This window comes from Caenorhabditis briggsae (genome assembly GCF_000004555.2).
Source record: "Caenorhabditis briggsae complete genome, chrX, whole genome shotgun sequence".
In the NCBI taxonomy this organism is placed as follows: domain Eukaryota; kingdom Metazoa; phylum Nematoda; class Chromadorea; order Rhabditida; family Rhabditidae; genus Caenorhabditis; species Caenorhabditis briggsae.
Genome location: NC_013491.2, coordinates 6321148 through 6332443, shown reverse-complemented (window position 1 = coordinate 6332443; position 11296 = coordinate 6321148). Strand labels below are relative to the sequence as shown.

The following is an 11296-nucleotide window of genomic DNA, read 5'->3' as shown; positions in this document are numbered from 1 at the left end:
TGAAGACCAACCCAAAAAGTGAGCTCCAAACCAAACCAGTGAATCCAATCTGACCTTTTTCTTCCCCTCCCCACCCCATCCCCCCAATTTGCCGCAAACAGAGTTGATTCAAGATAAAGTGCAAACAATTATTTGGGGCGGTGCGTGGTGTTTGAACAATTTTAATGGACAATCGAGTCCGAGACTAAAATCAAAACACAACTGAGAGACGACTCTTCGCTTCTTTTGTAGATTTATTGAGTGGGTGGAGAGAATGGAGGCGACATCAAAAAATTTTGTCATGTGAGCCCTGACTTTCACAATAGTACTATGTTGGGTTATTTTTGGGTTAGTAGCAAGAAATGAACAGCGTTTAGCAGACTACATACAAATTAGGGGTAGGGACCACTAATCCCCCCCCCCCCCCCAATCTTTAGGTAGAGAAGAATCCCTAGAAAGGCTGCAATGTGTTGCTAGGACCTCTAAAAACTGGTTTGAGACAATGTTTCACAACATTTCATAATTTTACAAAAACTGATATAGATCATTTCTCTCAAAAAAACAGTACCTTGCAATAAGATACACACACATTTTTTTCAGTTGATTTTCTATCATTTCGACTATTTTTTGGAGTCTGGAGCTCGGCTGTCAAGTGTCCAGTCACTTTGAAAACTTTGGAGTGTTTAAAGACATAGGAGTGTTTTTAGACATAGATGGAAACTGCGTTTTCAGAATTTTTCGATATTTCCTTGTTTTCCAGCTTTTTGCAGATTTCTAAAAGATACCAGTTTTTTTCTAGAAAAAACGGACCAAAAGTGTGTCTTTCGGAAATCAGCAAATAGCGGAAAAACTAGGAACTTTCGAAAAAGTGTGGGAAAGCAATTTTTAATCTAGGTATGTTGTACACCTTCCAGAGTTTTCAAAGTGACCTGAAACTGGACACCCCAGCTGCAGACTATTGAAATGTGATCAAAATGGCCAAAAATCAACTGAAAAGTAGGTTGTTGTTTATTTTCTTGACCGGTACTGTAGTTATTAAACTACAGTAATTCTCGGAATGAAAATTCCTGCAAATTTTGATATATCTCAATAGGATCGGCGCTCAGAAAAACAGGTTGAGTGCGGATATATCGTTAAATTTTTCTCAAACCAGTACCACAGTATTTTTTATCTTATATATAAATTTTTTCTCCTATTTTCTCAATTTTTCGACAATTTTCAATCAATTGAAAATTATCGAAAATTGAAAATTATCGAAAAATTGAAGAAAAAAAAACACAGAAAAATAATATTTAAATTTGTATTTTCCTATTTTCTTAATTTCATTTAAAGTTATTATTTTACTTTTTTCTTGAGTCTTCGACGATTGCAATTTCTAATTAATTACAAATCGTTGAAAAATTGAGAAAATAGGAAAACAATTTCCAAAATAAAATCCAAAAAGTACAGTAATTCACTCTTGCACCTCTAAAAAATTTTACGAGATATCCGGTCTGAGCAATTTTTTTCAGACCGTCATAACACCAAAAAACTCAAAAAACCTTTTGTGCTTTGAATTTTGCTAGCTAGAAGTCGCCCAGTCTATTAATAGTGTAATCACAACCGTGCTAAAACACCTGATAATTTTTTCCCTCTGTCGGTTCTGCCGTCACTATTTCCGGTGTGGAGAAAAAACGGTTCTTAAAAGATCCACAGACCAAAAACGTCATATTTTCCTTCCAGTATTATGTTTTTTGCAATATATTTTTTCATGACACATATTGCCTTTTTTCCACTTTTTTCCCATTTTGGTCACGGTGTCACTCGCCTTGAACTTTGCTTCTTCTTTCTTGTTACTGAAAATTATCATTACTACTACAGTTCATCATTATCTTTTGTCTTAGGAAAGAGAAACGGGAGCGGAAAAGAATATAACCTGTGTGTGGGGGAACGGGTATTTGTTTGTGCACTACTTGTGGCATTGTATGTAACACCCAGTACAAACACAAGTTCTAAAAGGATCGCAGAGAAGAAGTCCGACTTGTCGGTGACGACTCTTTACGTTTTTCTGATTGAAAAACTCTTTTTTTCCCAATTTTTTTTTCTCTACAAAATCGTTCAAGGAACTGACAAGCTCCATTAATCTTACAAAAATCTCATTAGTGCTCTTCTGATGCTCGATGTGAGGTCGTAAATCTTATTTTAAGCACTTTCTTCTGCCTCTTTCTCCCCTACCCCCCCCCCCCGTCCCATTACAATCCGACCACCGGATTCTTCTCTTCTGATTTTCTTATCTCTAAACTGATCATAATAAGTTAGAGGCAAAAGTAGTGAGGTTGGGGCGAGTGAGAGGCACCTCCCGTACGAACAATTCGGTTGACCTTCTAGACACCGACGCAGCCAGATTTTTCGTGTTCTCCTCGTCTTCATCTACGCCTCCTCTCGCCTCCTTCAGGGTCTTCCCTCTCGCACCTCAAGTCGACGTCTACTTCTGATTCCGTTGCAATTGTATTAAAATCAATCTTTCTCTCTCTCTCTCCCTCTCTCTCTCTCTCTCTCTCTCTCTCTCTCTCTCTCTTTTCATTTGACGCCGCCTACACTGTCCCTCGTCTTCAATCCTTGTGGGCGAATGGTCGAGAAACAGCAAAAAACAGATGAAGCATTGGTTTTGTTTTTTTTTTCAGCCTGTCCCGTTCTATTCTTTTACTTCTCTGAAATTGAAATTTGTGTTGGTGTCTTGGTAGATCGTCCGCATCTTTCTTAGTTTTGTAACGCATTATTATATTGGTTTTTTGATTTTTCTTTGTCTCCACCTCCTATTTCCCCTCGATTCAAGATTTTCATTCTGTACATCATCCTGCACCTGCTTCTCCAACTTTTTCGTTTCCTTATGACAGCTCCAAAACATGAAAAATATTTTATTTCCAGACTAAATGGCGTTGAAGAATATAAAAAAACAGCAGATTCAGTTCACTCAGTACATTTCCGATCCCGATCAAAGTATCAGAGACTTGATACGTCCGGAGAAGAAATATGAAAAGAACCCGAATCCGAAGGCAAGTAATTTTTATAGCAAAGCGTGTTGAAAATCGTAAAAATAAGCAAAAACGCCGATGCGATACATTACAGTTAGTCATTGAGGGTCAAAGTGTTCGGTTTGCTAGAAACAAGATTCGTCGCCTCGTTACGTCACATCCAGTTTTATGACTTGTTCTCAGACAAAGAAGCCACTTTTTTTTGAAAGATGAGGAGTTGCCACGTCTTCTGACTTTAGGGACTTCCGGTCAGACCGCATTGAAAGATAACGAAAAAATGACATATGAATGAAACACTGTATTTTTTTCTGGATACGTGCACTATGAGCTCAATCCTCTCAGTTCCTAAACTAACAAAATGTTAGGAATTTAATGAATAATAATTCATCGGCTGGCAAACTTATATATTTTTTGAAAGAACTGAAATATTTGAGGTCAATGAGCAGGTATGGAGTGTGCTTCTATAAGAGCATGTAATAACAGAATATGACGAAAATAATAGTATTAAAAAACAAGAAGACAACTAGAACTCAAGCTTGTTATTGTGAATACTGTGAAACTTTCAAAAAAATCGATTTAGTGAGTGTGAAGTGTGAAACAAAGCGTCTCAGAAGGTCCCTCACGCTGAATAGATTTTATTTCGGTTGCTAAAAAACCCGGCTCTAGTTGAATGTTTCGGATTTATCAGTAAATTTTAGATTCAAAAAACACTTTCTGACCTACTCTAAATTCTAAAATTTTCTTTAAAATCCAATTTTTTAAATCTATAATCCTGTTTAAAATTCAAAACAACCAACTTTTTACTGTCAAGAACAAATTGTTAACCTTTGTTCCTTTTTTATGATATGTTACAGGAACCGAAATACTGTGAATACGCAAATAGAAGAATAGTCTATAGATGCAATTTGAGCTAAATTATCTTGATTCCTAAATGAAATATCAAAATTAGTCAACTGATAACTTTTTATCATAATATCTACGATATTTTATCAGTGACAAGTATTTGACAACTCTCACAGAAATTGAGATAACTGAGCTCAAACTGCACGTATAAGGCGAGCCTCAATTAGAGAAAATATGGCGATTGTTGTTTCACGGTATTGGTGAAAAAAGAAGAAATTAGAATTTTTGAGAACGACAAATATTTCAATCTGTTCCAGAAACCGCCAGCTACACTCCCCCCATCATTCTACACTCAGAAAAGGCCTCGAGGAAGCAGTGCGGGACACTCGCCACAGGTACCTTCTCCGTCTCACGTTGCACATGGGGTTATCACTCAAAGCAAAGAAATTCTGAATGGCAACGATTTTCGTTCAGGGGTCAGTCGATGAGGTAGCGTCTAGCAGTCGAACTGCAATTAGTCCAGCTATGGGTATGATGCCGAACCAGCAGCATCTTCATAAACGACAAGTCAGTGCGCCGGAACTTCATCCTGACTATAATCCAGAGTGAGTACTTGGTTTTCTTGTTATTTAAATTTTTAATGAATCTCAGACGAATTTCCATCGCTCCTCCACACCATCCACAAAATGTTGCTCATCAACACTCAAAGGTAACTTTTTTAAAATTGATTGATATCCTATTTTTAAAATTTTCAGAGTGTATCTGCTCTGCCGCCAATGAATATTGGTTTCCCGGTAGAGCCGCAGCACGTCAAGTCAGTATCACATGAAGCGTATTCATATGGAGGATTTTCAAATGAGTGAGTTTTTTATCATTTCAAAAAACGGTGAAGAATCACAATTTCAGCCAACACAATCATCAAGGCATGATGAACCAGCAAAATCGGGAGAAGAGCTCCTCATTGGACCCAATGAGGAGGCCTTTCATGACTCCACAAGACGTTGAACAACTTCCGATGCCGCATGGATGGGAAATTTGTTACGATAGTGAAGGGCATCGATACTATAAAGATCATAACTCGAAAACGACGACGTGGAATGACCCAAGGCTTATTCGTAAGTGTTTTGATGTTCTGAAGCAACCAAGTGTCTTCATATAAAAAGTTTCAGCTCGAGAACAAGCTCCATTCGGAGTCGAAGATATGGGTCAAAACTACAACAGCTTCTACGATCATGGAAACCCCTCTCGCTCGTTGCCCTCAATCAATCAGCACCCACAGATGATGTCCAATCATCCACCCCAATCGCAATACTCTTCTCAGCAACAAATGGACTACATTCAGCAGTTGCAACACGAACGAATGCTGATCCAAGAGAAAAATGCGCAGCTGATGAATTCGGGGCTTCTGGATAGTCCGCAACCACAATTCCAGGCTATTTCACCGATGGGATCAAATATGATGGTGAGGGTTTATAAGGGAAATCAGAATTCAAATAAAAATGAAAAGTTTCAGCACCAACATGAACCTCAACAGCAACCGAGTTTTATGTATCAGCAACAAGCTCAGACAAGTCAGCAGCAACAGCAGCAGCAATCACAAAACGGGATGAATCAGATGTCAAATCAGTATCAGAATGTGAGTTTCCTTGTAATTTTGTAACTCGACCAATTTTTCTGAGTTCCTGTATGAGATATGACAAGTTGTAGACCGATTCATCAAAATATCAGAAGTGTTTCGTAAATTGACACATTATTGAAAGGCTCGTCTATTACAGGTTTCCCAGTAATCCTAGGTCGCCGAGTCACTAACGGTTAAGCTACCATGCCAAAAAGCCAGTTTTTACACTACAAATTTATTTCACAGATATCGAAAAACAATCAAGGCAACAGAGGATGTTATAATCAATAGAAAATGTGTGTTCTAATAGAATACCACTTACACTTTGATCTTACAATAATTATCTCGATTCCCGAAACATTTATCTGAAAGTTGTCAACTGATAAATTATTCGTCATAATATCACTGATATTTTATCAGTTGACAGATTTTTGATAAGTCTTACGGAAATAGAGGTAATTGAGTTCAAAGTGCAAATAAATCAGGTGAAGTCCTGTTAGAGCAATTACGTTATTTTTCACTTCGGATCAGGGGAGGCGAGATGTTTACGATGAGACACCGAAGCGACCCTAAAATTTTCTGAGCTTGTTTCTGTAAAAAAAGCTGACGGTTAAGTCGCCGGTAACGAACTCACGACCTGGGTGTCCGGTCGCGGTCCTATTATTGACAGCTATGGTTTAATCAAAAGTTCCACTTCTTAAAAAATTACAACAAGCACGAAATCAATGCTTCCCCATTTTCCTTCGCTTATCATATCTCCAATTTTCAGAGCCAAATCAACGACAACGCAATGGAAGTTGACTATTCAATGCCGACACAACAGCCACAACCGCAACAACAGCACCAGCCTCAACAGCATCAACAGCAACATCAACCCCAGATGCATCGCAATATGCAGAACAATTATGGTCTTGACGTAAGATTTTTTGTTATCTTTTTATATCTTTCTTCAAAATTACACAACAGCCCGTTTCCAGGACATCAATCCACACGAATTCGACCAGTATCTTCAAATCAGCAACGACTCGAATCGTGGTGTCGGCTCCATGGTGCATCACTATCAATGAAAATAATCTCTAATCTGAACGAAACCGATTTTCCCCAGTAATGTGTGCCTGTGTCTATATTATAGTGACTTGTGCTGTAAAAAATAATTGTTTCCTCGTCAAGAAAACAAAATTCATATTCAATATGTCTTGTGATCAACCCCGCGTTTTCCAAAAACCACCATTGCATTATCAAATTCATTTTTCTTCATTCTTTTTAACCCTTCCCCCACCAGCTCAAACACAGAACATCTCTTCAAAAACTTAGTCAAAACTTGTAGACAGTCTTTAAGAAAATTTCTATTCATGAAAACATTTTGCCGAAAAAAATTCTATCGCAACGATTTTATAAAATTTAATTTTCTCTTTCAACACTGTAACTTGCTACCAATCCCCCCCCCCCCCCCCAATTCAGTTGCTTTACCGTATTAGAGAGTCACCATTTGTTTCCCCCATCCGAAATTAGCCAAAATTTAGTTCAAAACCATCTTTGTGATGTGATTATTTCTGTATTTTCTGCTCAACAATTCTTTTTATGTCCCCTTCAAACCAATGAATTCAGATTCTACTTATTTTCTTCTTGCTTCCCTAGCTCACACAACGTTTTCTTATCATTCAATGTCCAACACTTTCCCCTTTTTGTTGTTTGATATTCTGCTCAAATAAACATTTATTGATTTTGTGTCTTCTTCACTAATACACGTGGCACATACTTGCATATACACAAAACGTTCGGTCTCCTCCCCACAGTTCTATGACGTCACTCTCCCCCAAAACACAAGGGCAATGCAAACGCGCCCCGTCGGACTGACCTTTCTTTTATTTATTTGCAACGTAGATTTTACCTTTTTTCATCAGATTTTGCTTGTTTCTTGTCGTTATTTCTCAAATTTTTTGCTAATAAATTTTTTTCAGACACAATATGTCAGAACGAGCACTGCGGCGGACCACTTTTAGTGGTAGATTGCTGCGTTTTAAGGAGGAAGAAGAGGAAATCGACCGAAAAACGGCAATTATCAAGGTTGTGGCAACAATTTCCAAAAAAAAAAACCATATATACTTTTTCAGGGAGGAATCTACATGGCTCTCGATATTGCTATAGTGCTTGTGATCAGTTGTTCGCTGTTCTTGTGGTTTTCTGGGTGAGTTTCACAGGAAAATGGTTAGGAAAAATCGAATATTCGAAATTTTAGATCCGGAATCAACCCCTACGAACGTGCGATGCCGTGTGGTGATATGGCGATTCAACAGCCATTCAAGGAAAATACAGTTGGGCTGAAAGTGAGTTGTTCGTGCTATTTTAGGACGTCAGAGAGCGTTATGAGGGTGAAGCAAGAAGAAGAAAACATTATCGAGTTTCTGATATATTTGAGAATATCGTTAAAAGCTTCTTGAAGCTGTTTCTCAAATTTGACGCAAATTGTGACCAGACATAACCCGAAATTGCCTTGTAACAGCTGTAGAGTAAGTTAAAGTCAGGTTTTGGTCTGAAGTTGGAAAATCCTGCGCTCGTATTGTTGAATTTGCTGAAAAACAGGCACCAGAAATTCTTGAAGATTCATACGTGAACGATTTTTGAAAAAAAAAACAAGGTTTTCGAACCAAGGTCGAGAAAATATGTTTTCTTTTTCAATTGAGCTCGCAAGAAGGTGGGTTTGGAGCAAAACAACACTAAAAAACACAATGATATCAAAATCGATGCTGAAATTTTTCTCCTTAATAAATTATGGAGCTTGCTGATCGAGAAAATGCTAAAAACTCTCAAACTCTCTTCTTCGAAACTGTCTAGGAGGAGCGGCTAGACAGTATATTCTAGAATTTCAACTCATTCTGACTATTTTACGTATTAAATTTGACATTTCTAAGATAAAAAAAAACAGGTTCTGGAGATACTAGCCACAAAAATTTCACTGAAAATCGAAATTCGGTTCTGAAAATCAAACTAAATTTACAGCAATCGAACTTTGCTTCTAAAAAATTGGTTTTGGGGTAAGGCCTTGTAAATCGAAATGAAAGCCGCTCGCGAGGTATTCAGGTGTCAATTATTAGTGTGTTGCCGGCTTGAATTAGGTGACAAAGCAATACAACACTCAAATTAAATACTTAAAAAGACATTGAGAGAGTTAAGAAGATCACGAGTTGATGAAAATAACACTATGGAAAGTGGGAGAGACAAACGGAAATCCGGCATGCGCTCCATGAATCACAAGTTCGAACTAAAATTTTTTCAGCATCTCCTCGTCGTCACCCTTGGATCTCCATTTCTCATCGTTGCTCTGGTTGAAGCCATCCTTCATTACAAAGCTAAGGTAAATATTTTGGAGCTGGTCAAATCCCGATTTTTCGTATTTCCAGGGTTCCAACCGTCTTGCCAAATTCTTCTCCGCCACCACAATCACCTATCTCAAATATCTTTTGATGTATGCTGCGTGCACCTTTGCTATGGAATTTCTCAAGTGCTAGTGAGCAGAAAAATTGAGAAACTAATATAATGACCCTTAAATTTTCAGCGTCGGTCGCCTTCGTCCACATTTTGTCAGTGTGTGCAAGCCAGATTGGTCTAAGGTGGATTGCAGTGACAAAGAAAGCTTCATTGATCGTAAGAATTTCATTTAAAGAGTCACATAACATTTGATACTATTTCAGCAAGCGACCTGGTGTGCACGAATCCGAATCCTAGAAAGATCCGCACCGCGCGCACATCGTTCCCTTCCGGCCACACTGCCGCCGCATTCCATGTCTTCCTCTTTGTTTACATCTACTTGAGAAGGTATTCAATTTGATTGAAATGATGATGATGTCATTAGAATGGTTTAGAATGGCGACAAACACCGGAATCAAAGAGATCATCACGGTTCGCAACATTCTCGTCCCTTTCTACACAATCTGGACAGTGGTGTGTGCGGTAACGAGAGTCACCGATAATTGGCACTTCCCAACTGACGTTCTCGGTGCGTTTTTTTTATTGGATAAGGGAATTTTCTAAAATTTGAGAATGCAGAAAAATGATCTTTCACCGTTTACAGTACCGATAAACAGTAGTTTTTTTTTTGATTTTTAGTCAAAAATAGTCCATTTAGGATGTCTTTAAAAGGTAGTAGATCTTCTTGGACAAGAGAACCTCAACATCTCGTAAACCCAGATTCATCTCGTAAATCTTCAGAATAAGTTGAGACCTGTCTAACAAGACACTTCTGAAATTTTGAAGATCCGCTCTCCAGCTTCAACCGAGTCATGTAAGCTTCAGAACCAAAAATCGCCTTTTCGGTGCAAAACAACGATTTTTATAAACTATTTTCTCAACTTATAGGACGTTTAAGAACACGATTTTTGCTGTGTGATTCTTCAAATTACACGAAATTCGACTTTTTGAGAAAATTACTGAAATATGAAGTTTCATTGAATTCAAGGTATAACATAGCAAAGTTCATGTTCTGGAACCTTCTAGAAGTTGAAAAATTTGTTTTTGAAATTCGCTGTTTTGCAATGAAAAGGCGATTTTTAATACTGAAAACGATATACTAACTCCGCTGAAACTGGCCATCAGATTATAAAATTTGAAGGTCTAGATAGCCTATTGTTAACCTATTCTGAAATTTTTATCAAAACCTGGGTTTACGAATTGTTAAGGTTCTCTTGTGCATTTTTTCAGAGTTAAACGTCGGGACAGTTTCAAGCGCATTAACTCATTTTTATGAATTCGTAAAAAAAATTTGTCAACTACAAAACTGAAACTCTATCTTTGTTTTGTAAACCTGAAAATTGTCAAGTTTATCTAACAAAATGCACCCCCCTTTAAAAAATCTTGGCTGTTTTCCACAAAATATACAAAACTACCGTGTTTCCTGGCACATAATTCGGAGGGTACAACAATTTGGTGGTACAAAGGGGTACAAAGTGATTTAGGGGTACAAACTAAGCCTTCTTTCATGTATTTTGTACCCCCAAATTGAGGATTTTGTACCCCTAAATTGCTTTTTAATCCCTTGTATCCCCGAATTGTTGTACCCTCCGAATTATTTGCCGTGTTTCCTCTATCACACCCAAACCGTCGACTTTAAACTCAATTATTTGTATTCATTTTTAGTATATTTCACAGAAATTTAGATAATTGAGATCGAAGTTCTGGGGTTTGGGTGGCTTCTTTGATAGGAAAAACAGTAGTTTATGAAACTAGGCGTAATTAAGAACTTCAAAGCAGGGAAAAAGGAACTCTAGGTAAAAGAAATGTTTTCGCCAACTGATTTTTTCAGGTGGTGTAATCTTGGCAATTGTGTTCATTGTTCCTGCATTCCGCAACTCCTGGACTTCTACGGAAATGATCTACGGCACTCGTAAAATTCAACCAGCCAATGATTTTGACAAAAATAAGTGACTCAAGTTTTCAAGGTGATCTGCTAGCATATCAATTTTAATTTTAATTTAATTCCAATTGTCAAAATTATTATATTTTCCTATGCCTCAATTTCACTTTGTCTGGGTAGAATACGAGTTTTGTCTTTTCCCCAAAGATTCGCTTTCATTTTACTTTCAATGAATTGGTATACTTTTTTTCTGATTTCTATTCATTCGGCGTAGGCAAAAGTTCATAGAGAATGGGGAAAAAATAGTATCCGTGAAATGCGGGGGGTTCACAAATAATTGTTGGTGGAGGAGACAAATATTTTGTTGATTTTTGGAGAGAATAGAGATTTCAGATGACAAAAAAATACTTTTGTGGTCAATACATCGGGCAGAAATAATTTTGTGCAGGGCGGAAAAATACAAAGGTGCAAAAAAGAAAAGGGAAGCAAAAA

General features: G+C 37.5%; 2 protein-coding genes across 2 annotated transcripts; both read left to right on the top strand.

Annotated features, from left to right (window-relative positions):
- Positions 1-2891: 2891 nt before the first annotated feature.
- CBG04520 lies at positions 2892-6521 on the top strand (the record flags this gene model as incomplete). The annotated part of the gene is made up of 9 exons (XM_045239270.1): positions 2892-3014; positions 4311-4441; positions 4488-4545; positions 4592-4695; positions 4743-4951; positions 5006-5298; positions 5350-5472; positions 6224-6370; positions 6432-6521. The coding sequence occupies 9 exons, from the start codon at positions 2892-2894 to the stop codon at positions 6519-6521; spliced, it is 1278 nt and encodes a 425-aa protein (XP_045092686.1).
- A 901-nt stretch (positions 6522-7422) lies between these two features.
- Positions 7423-10875, top strand: CBG04521 (the record flags this gene model as incomplete). Its single annotated transcript, XM_002644103.1, has 9 exons — positions 7423-7521; positions 7569-7642; positions 7694-7781; positions 8732-8809; positions 8856-8962; positions 9011-9099; positions 9147-9270; positions 9318-9451; positions 10754-10875. 9 exons carry the CDS (start codon positions 7423-7425, stop codon positions 10873-10875), a joined length of 915 nt encoding a protein of 304 aa, XP_002644149.1.
- Positions 10876-11296: the final 421 nt, after the last annotated feature.